General features: G+C 32.0%; 2 protein-coding genes across 12 annotated transcripts in view; one reads left to right on the top strand and one right to left on the bottom strand.

Moving 5' to 3' along the window:
- LOC148613708 (uncharacterized) overlaps positions 1–19,876 on the bottom strand; it is a 63,395-nt gene that overhangs the window by 29,761 nt on the left and 13,758 nt on the right. The gene's annotated exons all lie outside the window — the stretch shown is intronic.
- The window catches only part of LOC148613709 (transcription initiation protein SPT3 homolog), an 81,945-nt gene that overhangs the window by 19,480 nt on the left and 42,589 nt on the right, over positions 1–19,876 (top strand). The window contains exon 1 of one of the 10 annotated variants that reach the window (XM_088587246.1): positions 18,165–18,281. The exons of the other annotated variants lie outside the window; for them this stretch is intronic. Coding sequence (XP_088443372.1) covers positions 18,229–18,281 — 53 coding nt within the window. The 5' untranslated portion in view covers positions 18,165–18,228. Of the gene's footprint in view, positions 1–18,164; positions 18,282–19,876 lie in introns of those variants that run through there. 10 annotated transcript variants of the gene reach the window in all.

Genomic DNA, 19,876 nt, shown 5'->3' on the forward strand with positions numbered 1-19,876 from the left:
TTCTTATTATGCCTTTATGCAGATTCTAGTGATATTCATGTTTATAAAGAGATACCTGTATTAAGTGACCTTCCAAGGGAGAAAAAAATCATGGTCACATAAGACAGGTGGTCTTTATGTCAGGGTTTGACACTAACTTCATTTGTTTGGTGGTTATCAGAACTACTTCATAGGTAAAACAGGTAGTCTGCAGAGAGTTCTGTTCTTAGATCTTATGAAAAATGAGGCAAAATTTAGATAGCCCATTGTACTACCATGAAAATTTTACAAGTAGTTCTCTCCAAAAGTAGGACGGCACAGGACTACCAGACTACTGTTAGTGTCAATCCATGTTTATACAGGTTAATTTTACACAGAATGTACTATATAGGATTATTTCAATCAAGATAATTTTAAACAGGTTATTGCTGAATAGAGGTGGTCATCAAGACAAGTTTTATTATATTCCCAAAAGGAGTTCTAATGGCGGTACAAGGTCCAAGGCCTTCAATTTCTGAACCAGGACTTATGAATTTCTATTTATCAAAGTCATGGATCTTCAATCTGTTACATCCTTTTTTTCCTAAAATAGACGTCTACAATGATTTTCAATCTGAAAAAGTCCTCGACCTATCAGAATTAAAACTTAGTATGAACGGCTTTCCCATATTGTACATAGTATCTGTAGTAGTGCTGAGTGAACTTAAATTGAAATCTATGATAGGAGAGGTTTATTCTTGAAATATATTGGAAATGGTTTCCACTTTGCTGTTGTGAAATATTTTGTCTCTTTACCAACCAACACTTTAGGGTAAAGTAATAGAAATTGTTTTCATTAAAAAAAAATAAATAAAAAAATAAATAATAATATGAGAAAAATAAAAATTGTATGCCAATTATTGAAAGAGATAATTTATGTTGTTAGCAAGTCTGTTAATATGTTAGTTTAAGAGATTATAAAAATTAGGTAGGTTGTTGCCAAATGCCTGTCAAGAGAAATTAGGCTGAAAGAATTGAAAATCACCAGATATGAGAGAAATTGGTCAGAAAAAGTTGAAAGTAGCTCTGAAAGAGTTTGAAATTCATAGTAATTTGTTGTGGTATGAGGTTAAGAGTCTAACCATTCTTAAAATAGATTGTCGTACATAGATTTTGAAATGTACCAGGCTTCTAATAAAGGCTAATTTAGGAACCACATATGAATTATTTTGGCTTTGATGTTTTAAAAAATATTTGTCATTGTTCGGTCTACTAATGAAACAAATCACTAAGGTTTGCATAAAGAAAGTCAAGGTGTTCATTATATTGTTGAAAAGAGGTCTTAAGTCAACTCAAAATGTAGTCGTAGCTAATAAAAATTCAACGCTTTTCTGTCAAAATGACAGCATGATTGTATTATACCATCCAATGCATTGTATAAAAACCATTAAAAGCACTCATCTACCATCTTTAGGACATCATTTTTGGTAATAAACACTGTCAAAGTAGTTATGTAATGAGAATAGGGAATGAAAGCTTTTACAAATTCATTAAATGTTTACATGTTCGTTTTTAAAAACCCTCTTGGTTTCTTAACCTTGAAATTATTTGATGTCGGAAGCCAGTCACTTCATGGTGGAATAGCTTCGAGCGTTATCTGCCATTAATAATATTGTCACTTCATCCTAACCGTACGCCACGGTGCTGTGGGGCGTAGGTCCATTAATGTGTACCAATGGCCAACGCAGGTGTGATGTAGGGTTGTCCTTTTAATATGCTAATCCTGTCCCATGCTAATTTTTACAAAGCTTTGAAAACCCTAGAAGTCAACAAAACACATCGTTATGAATCAGTATTGTAATCAGTCTGATCAGTATTTTTATTGCTGTAATTATTGAAAAATTGTTATTTCACTGTGAAAGAAAATTTGCATATTTATTTAACTTTTTATAATTATGGGCTCTTTAGGTTTGATACAAGTAACAAACCTGATAATTTTGTTAACACCAAACCATGGCGTGAATTTAATGTTACATGAATAGGATGACCATATGCTTATGAGTTTAAACAGTGGTATCTTTATTATGAATCTTTTAATTGAAACATTTTGAAAACTTTATGCTTCTTTTTGCTTTACTGTCTGTCTCTGAATTGCCCTTAATAAAACGGGTTAACAAAGAAGACTAGGTCAGTTTTGTCCAGTTTGGAAAGGAAAGGCTGACTGAGCTTTAAACATAATATGAATTACGTGGCTTCACAAAGGCAACAAAAAACTTCTTTTTTCTGATTTTACATGATTAATAAAAGGCTTAACTAAAAACCTATTGATGATCGACATGTCCCTTGCCATTATAACTGCAGTGAAGTAGCCGAAGGCAAATGCAAGAATATTTAAGAGTGGCAATTCTCAGTATTTACAATTTTAAAGTAGTATTCTTCGTAAAAATCAGACAGAAGGTGATTTATGCATGTCAAAAGTCCACTGAATTCAGTTTTATTTTTTGTTCAGAAACATATACTGATAACATAGCCAGTCTTTTTCAGTTTTTCATTTCGTTGTTGCACTTTTGAGAGAAAAATTATATATATTGTACATGAAATTGACATTTTCATTCGGTTGCTTTTAGTTGGAATGATTGTATGAATTTCTAAAAAGTACAGATCTAATTGCAGAAATGATTATCGTTATGTGAATGTATAACATATGTAGACTGAAAAGCATCATTTGTTTGTGTTTTTTTCTTCATGAATCACTTTACCACTGGCAGTGCCTGAATTTTATATGGACTAGTACTTAAACAGTTGCATGAGTGCTTTAAAGCTTGGTTCCTTGGAGTATTATATAAATTACATATAACTATTACAGAGGGTGATAGAGATGTTTGCCTAGATACATAATTGTTTGTATGAAAATGTACTTTTGGGGTGATATTTTTTTATTGAGATAATAATTGCTATTTTTAGAATTTTCTGTCAATATTGTCAACAATTTATTAGATATTGATAATACAGATCTTTATATTTGGAATGTTGACTGATTTTATTCTAGATGGCCATACACTGTAAATCTCTTCTTGTGATTTCTTGCCCTCTGTTAGAAAGTAACCATTTCATGTGAATGGGGTAGAGAGAGGGAGTTCCTTAGAATCAGGGAGAGGGTTTCTTAGAATCAGAGAGATGAGGTTTCATAGAATCAATTTCTGTCCATGAAGTTAGTTTTTCAAATACATATTAACTTTTTTGTAATGAAACCCTGACCTTGGTTTCATAAAATTTTCTCTAAAATCCTTGAGGTTTTTCTCAAATGATTTGATTGGTTGAAATTTGAGTTTGAAAGGACTTGAAGAATTTTTTATGAAATCAGACCCTGCATGTTGCCAAGTTCTTACAACATGACTTTCTGTCCTGCCTATTTATTTCATAATTGGTCCTACTCCCCACCCCATCCCATATCAAGATAAACTAACTTAAATGGTGCTCCTTTACATACACAGCTTTTAACTTTGATATCAATATCAATAAGCATTGGATCTAGTTTACTACCAGTACATGTACTAAACTCTTGTAATCATCAAAGCTGTCTGGGCTTATTTATATTATATTTGTTTAGCTAATAGGTGCTGAGAGATTTTCTGTAATTCTGTTAATTTATGCTTAAAATGATGATAATAAACATATGTTATCATAATCAGCTCTACCATATAGCCAGTTTGTAATGCTGGAGAATTTTTGTGGTTAATTCAGTCAGTTTATACATAATATCTGATATATGACAATTACAACATGTACTTATTACTTCCAGTGGAAGTCACAGGAATTATTCGTATTGCAATAAAAGTCTTCCTCTACAATATTGATTACGATATATATTTTTTTACTACAATCAATTTCTTCCTTTACAAAATTAGGTACACTATAATTTTATCATGATAACTCTTCCAGTATGACATAAAGTACAATATAATTCTAAAGTGACTGATTTTCCTCTTATAGCTTCTCAAGCCAGGAGATTTGCCAAGTTCTTGTTTTAACAACTCATTTTGACAAGAATTGAAGTAATTTATTACATTTTAAGCTGAAAATTCAAATTAGACATGAGAAATTCAAGATAATCAACATTGAAAATCCAATAGATTCTATTGTATTTGAGTGTCATTTATAGAGTTATCTCCCTTAATTTTGAAATCTACAGTGCATTCTATATATATTATATCTTCTAAGAACACGTATTTTATGAAAAACTGTATGTTAATTTCTGTTTACTATGGCAAATCAAACATAATATCTAAAAATAAAAGTATGTAGGCTTTTCAACTATGAATTGCATTTTGCATGATACTTAACTGGAGTGCTACTTAAAATCTATGCTGGTGTTCACTGCTGAGTGCAGGGGAGGAGTGTGGGATTGAAACAACATCCTATTGTTTGAAAAGTTTGTTGATTTTTTTGGAAAATTTTAGGCAAAAGGAGCATAGGTTAGCCTGGAAATCCTGCCTTTTATGTTTCATTTTAGTCAAACATGCCAACTTAAAATTATTCATATCAAATGGACCACCCTTATACAATGTACATGTATATATTTATACTTAAGAAGAATAAGTCCAGTTAGATTCCCAAGAACTGAGAAATGCAATTTCCTGCATGATGCATAAAGTGTAGATTATAGCGATGATAAGTGGAAACTGATACTGATACTGATAAATATATAAACTGCATGACTTAGAGGAATGAAGCAACAATGTTATTTCCAGATACTTGAGATAACCCTCAGACTTAGCCTTGTAAACTCAGAAGCTTGAATCAAAGATAAATTGGTTGGAAATATGTGTTATACATGTCATACATGCAGGATGATCCTTTCATCCTTTGCCATTGAAACTGATTTGTTCAACATGTCATAGTTTTCCTTTCCTCTTTCATTTACCCTGGAATTGACTTTTTATGAGCAACTCGGTGGGTGTTTCTAGAAAAGCAGAGGACCCTACCAGCGCACCTGGTCCATGCTCCCAGTTTTTAGTGGAGTCTGAGTTGCTCATTTGCTTTTGTTACTTTTTATGTATGATTTTAGTTACTTTATGTTCTTTGTTGTGTATGTCTGTTTTCCAAGTCTAGTCTTTGTCCCTGGATTACATTCTTTTGATTACCGCTAGAACCTTGGTTCCCTTAATTACTCCTTCAAGTCATATGCATTGACTTGTCATATATATGAAGGGTGAAAAACGGATGTAAAGGAAACTTTTAAAGTTGAAACAAATTTCTTGAGGATTGTTTTCAAATATGTCCCTGTGAGGGGATTAACTAGATACATGTAAGATGTTATTTAGGAAGGTAAAATATTGTATTGTAAGCTAATACTAGATTAAATATTGATGCTTTAGTTAGGATTATTTTTTTCATAGATGGTATTGTTTATTATGTATCATTTAAGTTGCGTGTAGTGCAGAATTGGCCATAGCTTGTAATACTCATTTGACAGAAGGAGCGAATTCACCCTTAAAGTACCTCTATTATATTTTGGATGACCTGTAATGTGTGTGGGAGTGTACAAATTTTTATGAATGAATTTGATGGGGTAGACAGGTAGTCATGCGTGGGAGTTATTTATACACACAGAGAGGAACTACTTTTAACACCTTTAGCTCAAGGTTGAATTAGATAGTGTAATACAGGCCTTGGGATTTAAACCTTCAGAATGATACAACTTTGAATAGCAAGAAGTACCTCAGATCTAATTTGTAAACCTTGAGAAAATTGATGTTTTTTAGTTTACAGTGGGTGGATAATTTTATGAATGGGATTAATTTGTATTTTTTTTTGTTACTTCCTCCTTTCAGCTAAAAGTACTATAAGTATTGATATGAAGTGAAACTAAAACTGATTTTGATGTATTTTTAATTAATTTTCAGCCATAAACATATGATTAATTATTATCGCTTAGGGATTAACTATTGTAAATTAAAATTGTTCATGAATATGATAGGTTAGGGTATTTTTTATTGAAAGTTTCATATTTTACATAGATCCTGTTTCAAAACTATTTCAGTAATGGAGTTGTCGTGCTGCATTGTTCTGGAATTTCCATTTCCCTTTTAATCTCAGGCATGTGAAAGTGTTTCTCTGAGGATGGTTTCCCCTTGAGAGAAACTTCATTAAATTTAAAGATTTATTTTGTAGCTGAAAATAGTTTGGATCAGCAGTTGAAAAAACAAAATTACTTGTATTTAGTTCTGGAAAAACTATGGTGGAAAAAATAGGAGTAGAAAAAGAAACAAAATTACATTAAAAAAGAATAAAAAAAAAAAAAAAAACAAGAAAAAACAGAAAGGACGTAACTGAAAATTTATAGCCAGAAAAATTTAAATGACTACCTGTTGTTAAAATTAGATTATGAATTTTTCAAATTTTTGAAAGTCTTGAATTCTTAATTGTAAAAATCAGAAACGTGCATGTCAAAACCCCACCAATCTGACAATGTAATACCACTCAAGGATACTTTGTCTATTTGAAAAGACCATTATTTGATCTCTACATCACTGGCTTTGCTCAGAAAATTTTCAATCGAATGTCAGAAAAATGAGGTTTTTGACAGAGGTACCCTTGAAATGTTCATTTACAGTGCAATTCAATGAAATTGTAACTCAATAGTCCAGCATGATATGGAAAATTTTGTCTGTTTTCCTTGATTCTGATGGTGCAAATAGTCAAATTACACTATCACCTACTGCCTGATTCTTACACAGGGAAGTAGGTTACTTATTTAAGATATTTTCAATGATTGATTGATCAATTGTTGGGGTTTAACGTCCGAGCAGCAATATTTCAGCTATATTCAGGCGATGAACCTGAAATGTATGATAAAATGAACATGAAATGATGATGTAATGAAAAAGGGATGGGACACAAGGGCAACAGGGTCGACAAATTTAGATCGACACTAGAAAAAGGAAGGGATGGGTAGGGTCGGGCAATTTTGCCTCCTGTGGTGGAGCGCAAAGGTTCCTACTCTTATCGAATACCACAGCAGGGTTCTTTAACGTGCGAGGAACATGGCATCTTTCCCAGCAAAGGGCACCGCCATGGTTTTCCGTATTATAGCCCAGCATGTAATACACCAGGGGTACCCCATTCTACCACCTGGGGCACACATCCCAGTTGCTCTGTGGGCAGAGCACCTAGCCCCTGGCCAGGTTTCTGAGCACTATTTAGTTGCCTTTAACAACAAGCTTAGCGCTGCTGCAAGCCTATTCTTTTGACACCTGGACCTGCACGGGACTATTTTCAATGAAAAAAATATTGTGCTATTACAAAAAAAGAATTTCTATTTTATTTTGTATGCAAGATGTTTTTACTAGTACATTTACTAATATGATATTATATTGAATGCTTGAATTTTATTGTGATTCAGATTGTGTCAATACACATGTAATTGAAACATTTCCTGTTTAGAAGTCTATTGATAATCTGTTTGTAGATTCCACCCCTTGCTTCATGACTTGGTCCTATGTTTAAAGACTACTCAATAATGTAAATATTTTGACCTGGTAAGCTGCCATTGAAGTCATTTAAAGTATACATAGTATATTTGTTTATAACAAAGAAATTCGTCCTTGGTTTAGTATTAGTCAGATGAATGAATCATGATCTTTGTTCTTTATTTTAATATATAAAAATCAGCATGTCTTTGTGAAGGTATAACATATGTCTCCAGTTAAATATGATTACCGCCAATCAAGAAAGATTATGTATGATTGTGGGTAGCAGTTTGACAGTTATACTAGGTATTAGTGTTAATTGGCTAAGGTAGTGTACTACATTTAGCAAGTACCGTGCTTAAGTAAACTAATCTATCAGAAGGTAGACTTGTACATGTACTAAGATTTATGATATACATATATACTTCAGTAATTAAGTTTGTGTCTTTAAGACCATTTGAAGACAGTCATACCCACTGTAAAATCATTTGCAAAATCAATAAAATTTATAGCAAATCCACAATTTTTGGAAAGGGGTGAGGGTGGTGTTTTAGGCTATTATATGGCAATTTTTGTCTAAATTTTGGAAGAATTAACACTACATTCCAACAAAAGTGGGGTGGGGTTCAACCTCTTGATAGTCTTTGATGCATGCATACTGTATGTCACTATGTGTGGACAATTGATTAAATGAAATTTCTAACTCTGTTTATGACATATAGTAAATTTATCAAATTTCACTGTTACTTAATTCACAGATTCCTTAAATGAACATACTAGCACATATTATACCCCAACACAATGAGCAAATGGTATATTGGAATCGTCTGTCTGTCTAACATACTTTCCCTCTGCATTTGGTTGCAATGATCAGGTCTTGGAATGGATGGGTTTACTAGCTTTATATAAATGGGGCATATATTGTATGTGAATTTGGTTGCTATCAGATATCAGTTGCCTGTTTTGTGAGACTTGGTCATTTTTTTAGTATATGGAAGGAGGTGGAGGTATGTATACCTTGGCTCTATAAAATATGCAACTTCATGTACATTTTTGGGATTTTGATACTGGTGTTTCATAGTGTTAGGTACGAAAATTCTTGGTACTATTTTTCATAATTTTGTAACATGTGACATAAGTAATTACAATTGTAGCGGATGATATGTGTTGCTGAATTGAAGAGTTTCATCAAAGAAAACATGGTGGTCTTATACACGTGTAATAATTATCGGGGGATGCAGATATTGTCCAAAGTGTACTTTGACCCCTCATTATATATGGTTTTAAAAGGACTAGCTGTTATTTCAAAGTCTAAGACATGTGTTAAAGGTGGTAACTGTCTATCGATTATTATATTTTTAATCAGATTTGTCTAGATTTATGGGTATTATTTTAAATGAATCAATGTGACCAAGAAATTGATCAGTTTTTGCCTACTTCTTAAATGGTACTGTACTGTACTTCAAGCCCAAATTAATCTGAGTCACTTTATATTGTTCCTTCTGCCTTTAATGATTTAGCAGGTTTCTCTGATCAAAATGTCCAGGTGTATTATTGTCTAAAATAGGCCACACAACAAGAATTCAGTGATGTGCCAGTTGTTTGGGCCTTAGGCTATCTTTATACTTAGGAAATACAATGGTCTTTAGGGAAACTACCTTCCTTGAATATCTATTTTTAAATCTTATAAAGACAGAGACTTAACTTACATAGATTCTATTTCTTATAACTGCATTGATTTCCTTATAGAAATTTTTTTTTTAAACTTCATTCATTCTTGAAAGAATTCATTTCTAGAAGGCTTACGGTAAACATATTTATAAGGACAGTCTCTGGTAGTACAATTGTTCCTGGGGTACATTTTTCGGTGGTTTGGTCAAATCACAAATTTAAGTTCCCAACAAAATGGATTGAACATTGAAGGTTCTTCTGAAATCCACAAATTTAAAAATCAAAGAAACACGAAAATTTAACAAACCACATAATTGATAGCCAGGAATAAATATATATCGTTACATTGTAATTGTGGTTGTACACTCCCTGAACCATTTCATGCAAATGAATGACAATTCAATGACCGATGATTTAATGAGTGCTGGTGGATCGATAACCAATGACCGGTGACCCTTCTGATTACAGTTTTGTGAATCTCAGAATTTTCATTGAATGAATCCAATGTCGTCGTGGTACAAGAACATATTGTTGGTTAAAGCATGTTTTGGAATTTTTTCCCCAAGAATGTTTTCCTTGATAAGTACAGTGAAATCATGCTGAACCAAACCCTGAACAATCCAAAAAATTGTTCTATACCAGACATTTTTGAATGTACCCTGAACCTTGGTAAACTGAACACCTGTCTAAACCAAACACCTGTCTAAACCAAATGTATGTCTAAACCAAACACCTGTCTAATCCAAATGCCTGTCTAAACCAAACATCTGTCTAAACCAAACTCCTGTCTAAACAAAACACTGTCTAAATCAAACACCCATCTAACCCAAATGCCTGTCTAAACCAAACACTTGTCTAAACGAAATGTATGTCTAAACCAAACCTGTCTAAAACAAACACTGTCTAAACCAAATATCTGTCTAAACCAAACACCTGTTTAAACCAAACAAATTTTCAATCAAAATGGGGTTTTGTTTAGACAGGTTTTACAGTATATGACAGAGCAGAAACCTCCCATTAGGGGCTGATTAAGTCAGGGGCATTTTGGTCTGCTGCCTTCACAATATTAGCAAAGCATTGGTTGAAATAGTAAAATAATAAAAAAAAAAACTTGTAGTTCTGATAACATATTTTTAGTGAAACACATATAAACTACCATACTTTTACTTATTAGGGCAGATGATTGAGAATTGGTCTAAAAGATGTTCAATCCGCTCTGTTAGTCAACCCTGATCCCCACCCTGCAATATCTCATCAAATATTGCTGGAAGAAATTAGATATATTAATTTAAAGTTAGAGTGATTAAGGATCTTTGGTGGGGAAATATTAATTGGAATGAGTGAATAACCAAAATATAATCACGAGTGCAAAAGAACACCTAGATTTGAGGACTGTGTGGAACTTGTTCTGCACACAAGTTAGATCCTCAAGGGTTCTTGGCACAAGTGATCATTTTTTGGTTATTCACGATAACCAATTAATTATCTCATTTACTACATAGATTTCATCATAATTTATGGATATTTTCAACATGTATATTAAATTTTGTGATTGGCGTATTGATATCAAAGTGGTGACGTTTTGGCTTTAGAGAGCCTGAGAGTGAAATTTCGGAATTTTTTTCACAGTGTGGATTATCAAAATTTATTTCACTGGGAACATTTGATAAAACACTGCTATTTATACAATAATTATAGCTTATCTTGATTTTGGTACTGACGATTTCATGTTGAACATTGAACATCAGTTGAGATGTTACACATGATATTGTCAGTATCAAAATAGAAAGTAACTATATTATTCTGTTGATTAGAAATTGTATCATTGCATTTTTGATCATTTTAATGTACTTTAAGCACAAAATCTAGTAGTGCAATTTCAAAATGTCAGTGTGTGACATCATTTTCATTCAAACTGCAAAGAAAGTATGGTAATGTCACACAATCACTCCCAATGTTTTTACGAAAACTGACGAATATCTTGTCATGTTCAAGAGATAGAAAAATGTCTGTCAACAAAATAAAAGAAAAAAGTACAGATTACCGATAAATTATTGGTTTACGTGTCTGTAGTTCAGATGAGGGATTAGTAAATGCATGGTTTTTATCATTTGAGTCTTTGTGGTATTCTGAACAGACTCCATGGTTTCTGCCATTTAGTTATTTTATTTTCTTACCAAGCTGCAGCAGCTGCAGTTGCTCAAGAATTTTACAAAAAATTCTGTTTTTCACATGAAACTTTGGCAAGTAAATTTTTGAACAACAGAGTCATTTAAGACTCATGAATGTAAAATTTCTCTGGGCAAAATGTCACTTTCTATTGGTAACAGTAAATTGGAATTCTTCAGGCCTGTTCCGTCCTTCAGATTCTTCAAATCTGTATATGCATATAGTTTTTAAGAACTTTTTCAGAGGAGAGTATTTTCTTTTAGGCCTTACATGATTACAGAATTTACCAGTTATGGGTACAAACAATGTAAATTTCATTCAGTCTGTCTTACTTACCAAACCCAATTTACTCAATTATTTTATCTCAATTATAACAGTACATAGATTTCAGTATGTGTATCTGTGTGTCTATGTGACTGTCTGTCTGTGTAGTACAGCTTTGTCCTATGCCTCTTTTTACACTGGCTGAAGATTTTAATAAAATGCCATGTGGTACTAGATCACTAAATAGAGTTTGGCTCATTGTCAGGAATTTGTGTCAATTCAAAAAGCTTGGTACAAGATATATTGCTATGGACTTTTGTTGTTTGTTCAACATATTGTCTTTAGCTCTTACATATGTTGAATTTTCATGAACCTTCAGTAGTTTCAACAAGTTATGGCTGTCCTGTGAAACCTGTGTAAACTGAACCCTAATACTGGTAAATCCGGAAATCTGTCTTAACCATGTGCAGACACCTTTTAAAGTCTGTTTACATCAATTTTAATGTATTTTTTCTCTCTGTATACTAAACACCTGTCTAAACCAAACAAAGTTTAAAGTCCAAAAAGTGGTTTGGTTTAGACAGGTTTCTTACCCTACCGGTGCACCTGCTCCCAGTTTTTAATGGAGTCCGAGTTGCTTATTTGCTTTTGTTACTTTGTATGTATTATATTAGTTATTTTATGTTCTTTGTTGTGTATGTCTGTTTTCCATGTTTAGTCTTTGTCCCTGGATTACTTTCTTTTCATTACCGCTATAACCTTGGTTCCCTTGATTACTCTTTCACTGTTTAACTGTTTAAGTCCATTTAAGGAGAGTTCTGATTGAATTACATCATAGCTGTTAAACTTTTTAATGCTTATAGAGGGAGATCTCTATCTTCATTTGTGCTATATTTCTGCGAAGAAGGAGATTTTGCTGGAAGAAATTTTAAAAGAGGGAGATTTGTGTCTCCCACGTGGAAAACTTTCTCAAAAAGGGAGTCAGACCCCCCCCAAAAGAAAGGAGTTTCTCCCTAAAGAGGGAGGGTTAAGAGTTATGTGTATTAAGATATTTACAAGGTTCATTATCATTTTGGACTGATTTAATCAGAAGGTTTTTTTTCATGCTGGCTGACATATTGGCTAAATTTAGAACTTTGTTTTTTTGCTTTATGGGGTGAAAATAAAATTTATCTTAGATTCTTATCCCCTTTTAACCCATTTTTTTCATCCTCCCCAAAAATTTTATTTTGATTCTTTTTCCAATTTAGGTCAATTTCTTTCAAACTGACAGCATTGTTCACTTATTTCAATAAAAATAAAAAATGATATTTGCCCAGACCCACCATGTTAAATGAAAATCTAGGAATTTTGTTATGGTGACATTAAGTGTAGGTTTTTTTTTGGACACATTGAAATTTCTATTATGGATGTAAAAATTACTGAATTACAAGTTTTTATTATTCTTTTATGGACATTTCAAAGTATGAATTTAAATGATAATCAGCAATGAAATTTCTCCTAATTTCATAACAATTTGATAAAGACGCATATAGAATAAAATTTGAATATTTTATAATATTTCATAAAATTATGTTTGTTCTCTGTCTGGGATATATTTAAAAAAAAAAATTTGATAGTTTTTGAATTTGTTTTTAGATATAACACATGTTGCATAACATCAATTATTTACTGCTTTTGAATATATGTAGGTCTTCCAAGATTGATTGCACAGTCACCTGGGATTGATTGCGCAATCTCACATTTATTTGCAGGTAATGTTCGTTCTTTCAGAAGATTTCTGTTACCAATTTTGTACAGATCATTCCATCAAATAACATTTCCCCATTTGTTAGTTATTTCTGTTTTGGTTAGTATAATCTATTATTTACAACAACAACAAAAAAATTAAATCAACTGTCGGAAGTTCCGTTTTTATCCTCGGGAGAACACCAATAGTATAATGATGGCAAGAGGAAAAAACAAATTATTGATAAATGAATAGTTACGGATAGTGGGATTTGTACTTTTCTTTGTTAAATATATGTCATAGTATAGGTTCATGTCGAGAAAACCCACCCACGATGGTTGCTGTTGACAAGTGGTCTTCAGATGATTTAATACAAATTTCAGACTGTGGAATTACAGTGGATTTATTACAACAATCATTTCCTATGTTAAATCCATACTTACGTAACAGGATTTTGTACAATACTAATCAAATTTCAGTAATGTGCTAATTTTGCGGTCAGCTTATATAGATCTTGGGGCTGTTAGTTTTCAGATTAGTGGCTTCAGCTATGATAGTAATTAACACCGCAAATTAAATATAGATATAGTCTTTTTAATCGATTGCCTACGATTTCAAATGTCAAGGGTACTGGCATTTGCATCAGTATAGTTATTTTTCTATCCTTACCAATTACGCCTTCTCTTTAAGCCTTGTATTGTGGTTACAGCCGCTTAATACAATAAGTACGTAGAAAAAAATATCAAATGTGAATTGGGAACACATGCACAGAGATATTTAGGTTAAAATATTTCCTGGAAAATTGAAGAAACAGTTGGTCCACGTTAAAAGACAGATGTATTTCTCTTTAAAGCAGTGACTAGACTTTTTGTCTCAAGACTTCAACTTGATTGATTAGATAGTTAGGAAACTTGAGTAATTCTGGTATGATGTTGAAAAGCTTTTAAAATATACATGTTTAAAACAAAAAACTTATTGTTTTGAGTGTTGTATGATATTTTGAAATTGACAAGTTTACAGTGTTCTTTTTTGTCTGTCCTTGAAATATCAACAAGATAAACATGTTAGTAATGAGAAATTTTAATAGAGTGATCTTCCTCCAAATTTAAAGAAAAAAACAGCTTGTAGTTTATAGGTTTGTTTGTGAAACTTTTGAATTTACTAATTGAATTTGAATGAAAAACAAGTACTATCTTTAAAAAAAACGATAGCCAATGCAGTAAAATTTGCTCATTTTACTTACAATTTTCTACTTTTCATTCAGGAAATAACATGTGGCACGCAATTTCAATTTTTTGATACAGTTTATTCGAACGCTTTTAAGAAATCAGTATTTGTCCAATTGGGAAACAGAATTCCAATCAGGTGACTTGTGTTTCCATAGAAGAGCATCTTTAAGGTCAAAGGGTAAAAAAAGAAATTATACAGACTGTGTCGGAAAAAAGTGATCAAGTCACACTGCCTGCCACACCTGAAAATGGCAGGAAAACTTTATCTCTGGAGTAAATTAATTGCCCATTGGGCATGTTCATATAAAAATATTCTGATTTTTCTCCTCTGCAAACACCAGAGCAATTTTTTAACATTAGAAATGGATTTTGTCAATATCTTTGCCTTTTGCTACCTGAATGTTGCTCTTGCAATCAAAGTTAATATTTCTCACAGTTAAACATGTCAAGGTCACACAATATGTAAGGTTACATGTGTCAAGGTTACACACTAATACTTCTGTTTAAGGGGGACTAAAGTCTTGCAAATATACAAGTCTAACATGAAATACTCAAGGTTAAACATGTCAAGGTCACAAAGTACAGCTTTTGCACTGACATATGTAGACTTTGTCCATGTCATAAATTTTCAGAATAAACTGATGTATCTGGATTAATATTAAAGCAATGATAAAATGTAGGCTCTAATAAAAAGGAAAGTCTATAAATGGCAATATCAGTACAAAAACCAGAGGGTTGGAAAACCACTGCAATGGTCCTAATTTGGTACAGATGGGTTAAACCAGGTTTTATAGTGTTTTTTTTTTATAATTTTATAGTCATTATGGTTAAAATGCATGAACCTCTGAAATTAGGTAGGAAATACATACCAGTAGTTAAATGTAAGGAATTTTAAGGAGATTCTATATTCCAATTCATTGTGATATTACCATCAATTTAAAAGACAATCAGATTTAATACAGCGCATACAATAATGATGGTCAGGGAATGGAGTAGGTCTGCCTTGGATCAAATGGCAATTACCTAATGCCCTTTTACAGTTGAGAAGCAGATTTAAACCTTTGATCATATACCATAGGTACATATATGTATTTCAATCTATATCTGATAGAAAGATTTAGTGTTAGTCTTTGTAAGAATCAGGCAATAGGTGAAACATGGTATGAAAAAAAACATCATTTTGATAGTGTAATTTGACTATTTGCATTATCTGAATCAAGGAAAACAGACAAGATTTGCCATATTGTGCTGGACCATTGAGTTACAATTTCATTGAAATGCACTGAAGGGTAGATAACTCTGTCAAAAACCTCATTTTTCTAACATTCTATTGAAAAATTTCTGAGCAAAGCCAGTGATACAGATATCAAATAATGGTCTTTTCAAATAGAGAAAGTGTCCTTGAGTGATTTTACATTGTTAGATCAGTGGGGTTTTGACATGCATGTTTCTGATTTTTCCTCTTTTGCCTGATTCTTACAAATACTTACACTTAAATGTCCAGTTAAGAATACTGAGTCAGTTCATTGGTGAAATGAGTGAACCAGCTCTATCATGTGAACATCAGCATTTTATATGCAGTAAAACAAAATGAATTCATGTCTGGAGATTTTACAGGTAGTCTCCTACTGTTTAACTTTTTGGTAAACAACTGAGAATAGATTTTGATTTTACTTTTTGTCATGTAATAGTTATTTTTAGATGTCAAAAAATCTAATTAGTCAAAACAAACCTCAATGCTCCAAACAATGCATGTTATTTACATATTAAATTTTTGATTAATTGTTATTTCTCAATCTTCGTAATCATTGATGCAATAGTGATTGTTATTTGCTTTCTCTAAATGGAAAGGTTTGCCATTGATGTAATGAAGAATTAAAGTTTGAAAAGGGGATTTTTTAAAAATTTCATGGTCAATACCAAGTATTTTAGGGGTATTGTTCATTAGAGTGTATATTTATCTTTCAAAATAAAAATGTTAATTATAAATTCATAAACAAGTGTTAATTACTTTAACCAAATTTTTAATGACATAAAAATGCTCACTAGGTAATCTTTTGTGACTATTTGTACAAGGGTAAATAAGTACATGATATTGCTGGAGTCCTCAGTCTGAGGATGATGTACCGAAACAAAAGACATTTATAGTTTTTTTTTCAACAACTTTTTGGTGCTATAGGTGCTTTAGGTATTGATAACTGTTTGTTTTGAGTTCATTTTGCCATCCCATAATTTATGAGATGCCATTTGTTCTTATAATGTACCAACAACTGACAGAATGCAAGGTTTTCTATGCATGGGAAAACACTTTAATTAATGCTGTGGTTGATTATATTATATAAATATAAATTCTTATGAATGATAGTGTTTATGTGTTGTAAAAACGCTCTGTTTCATTGATAAAAAACTTAGTACCGGTCTCAATAAAAATCAGGCAGTGGGTGACATGACAGGGCCATAAAAAATCCCTCACCAGTGTAAGTTCTAAATTGATGCAATCAGGTTTGAAAAGTAAATTCCAGATTTGCATAGGTGGATCCAAGTGGTTAGGGACCAGTGCCCTAGTTGTCTATTAGCAAAAAATGAAAATAATGTTATTTTGTGTGTAATTGCATGCATTAAAATTTGCTTATCAAGAATAGTACAGGACCAGATAAATCAGTCAAAATATTAAAATTTCTTACATTCTGTTAAAATTGTCTCAATTTCTTCAGATTAGTAGAAGGTCAATGATGACCATTATCATTTAAGAGGACCATTATGAGTGAAAATATACCATGAAGTAAGTCAGTATTTGATTTGATTCTTTTCACATTTTGTCTGCTTACAATGACTTATACCTATATCTTATATTCTACTTCAAGGAGTCAGGCTTGGATCAAGAAAGTTTGGAAATGGGTGGTTCCAGAAAAAAAAAGGAGGGTAGTAGGCTATTATTTTTTTTTCATTTTTTTACCAAATTTTACAGAAAATTAACAAAATGTTTCAACAAAAGGTTTTGGTGCCAACCCCATGACTCAACCCCCTGGATCAACCACTAGGAATGGCATTGGTTTAAAATTTAAAATTTTTAAGTTACAGTCAAACATAGGGCACAATAGATACTTGTTTCTTTTCAAAGAATCTAATAGATACATGTATCAGAAGTTAAAAGTAATTTAAAAAAAAAAAAAAAAAAAAAATACTAAGCAGTTGATAGTTTGCATATTATGCATATGTATATAACTAAAGATTAATATAATACATAAAAAACAGATGGACACTGAACACATCTTTATCAATTTAGCACACCTCTACCCATAGCCTATTTAAGAAGGGATGGCCATTTCTTTTAAGTTTAAAAAATTAGTCATTGTAATCCCCCCCTGTGCAGAGCCTCTAACCTTTTCTAAGTACATAAAATTTTGGTTAATTTATGTTAATACTTCTATATGTTAGATACATTAAGGAAAATGATATTATGAAGTGAGCGTGTGTAGATTATGTTGATTCATACTCTAGCAGTTGTTAATTATGTGTATAATATTCCAAGGGATTGTCAGTCTGTACTTGGGTTAAGATCAATGTTGATAAGTATTTTTGTTCAAGGTTGGAGAGTAGGTGTTTTTTAGCCATGAAAGTATAAAGTGCAGTAGTGTAATGTCACATGGTTCTAGGTGCGGGTTTCTTTTACTCAAGGGGAAATCCGTCAGTACAAAAATAGTTATTAATAGAACTTTGTACTGAAATTAATAGTATGTCAGTACATGGAAAGACTGTTCGGTGCAAAATGCTTGATAGCCTCTCCAGGTATTCCTACTTAAAATTATTATTTATGCAAATATTTTAAAAGTTCATTTATAAATTTATTTGTGATAGCAATTTTATTTGTTCTTAAAATAACTTCGAGCATTTTACTTCTGGTTATATTTATAAACCATTGAAAAGAATAATATCTTCATCAGCTTGATAAAAGCATAAGAAATTTTATATCCTTTATTCAAATTCCTTGATTTAACACTTAAGCAGCTTTTAAAAAGAAAACAATTATTGGGGTTGATTTAGGTAGGGGTGTGGATACATATTACTCTTAAGGCTTTCAAAATGTGGCTGAGTATGCAGGCCAGATTACTGACTTTCTTTCTAATGATTTCATTCAGTACATAAATATATATTGATATTCTAGGGCAAGGAAGTAGGTGTCTAATGTCAATTGATATGAGCTGAATGTGTTGAGTATAGCAGTTTTCATAATGCAGGCTTGGTCTAAGTGCAGTTTTTAGGTGCACCTTTGTGTATTTTACAAGTAATCCTGTTTGTCAGCTGTCTGTAAACGTTTTTAGGGGAATATTTGTGGTATATGAATTGTACTAGGTAGTTGAGTACTTGCTTAGTACAGTGAGGCTTTTAGAGCAGGTTTGTCTTTTATTGAATCACATTTCCAAGGTCGACGTTTCTTTTGTCTTTTATTGAATCACATTTCCAAGGTCAATGTTTCTTTTAGCTTTTTTTGCAGATGTGTGGTTGTTTCAGAATCAAAACAAAAATATTTTAATGTCATCTTGAATTTACCAGTACATGGTGAAAAGTAACAGTCTTGTTCTAAATGTGATTGAATGTTTCGTAGTTTATTAAGTTTCAAGCCTATTAACGAGTGAAAAATCATTCATTACAAATTTTATTAGTGTGTATATATATAGATTGGGTGCACAACTAAATTTATGTCTATGTTATCTCCAAAATTTTACATGAACATTTGATGTTACATGGAGATTTGCATAAAAGAATACTTGCAAAGGGAGACAATCTAACTGAAGGTTTTTACAAGTTTTCAGTTTATATGGAAATTAGACAAACTAATGATTCTACTCACAGTTCAGACTTATATTTGGGAAGAAAACTTTGGTCAGGTGCAAATCATGAGAAAGGGGGGTTCTGGACATAGGGAAAGCTGCATGTGTATACATACTTTTTTAATACATTTCCCCCCTAATTGATGCATTAAGAAAACTCCAAAATTAAAAAAATGTTCCAACTTTAGGGGAGTTGGACTTTTAGACCCCTCCCTACTACCATCCTTTCGTCTGAATATAGCTGAAATATTGCTGCTCGGACGTTAAACCCCAACAAACAAACAAACAGACAAACTACCATCCTGATCTTATGCTGTTCAGTAAAGGTAATCTCAGTGTCTAGATTATATTTGCAGCCAAAACATACTTGGTAATGGTAATGTTCTGTGGATAGTGTTGGTCTTCCCTTGGTTAAATAACAATCACCTAGCAGATATAAATCTTGAATTTTCTCATATTGGGTCAGTGATCCATTCATATGACATGAAATGAGTGATTTAAAATATTATTACGGGCCAATAATATGAATAATGCATTATTTTTGTGTAAAAA

This window comes from Perna viridis, chromosome 6 (assembly GCF_037379345.1).
Source record: "Perna viridis isolate PV_CMFRI_1.1 ecotype Kerala chromosome 6, ASM3737934v1, whole genome shotgun sequence".
Classification (NCBI taxonomy): domain Eukaryota; kingdom Metazoa; phylum Mollusca; class Bivalvia; order Mytilida; family Mytilidae; genus Perna; species Perna viridis.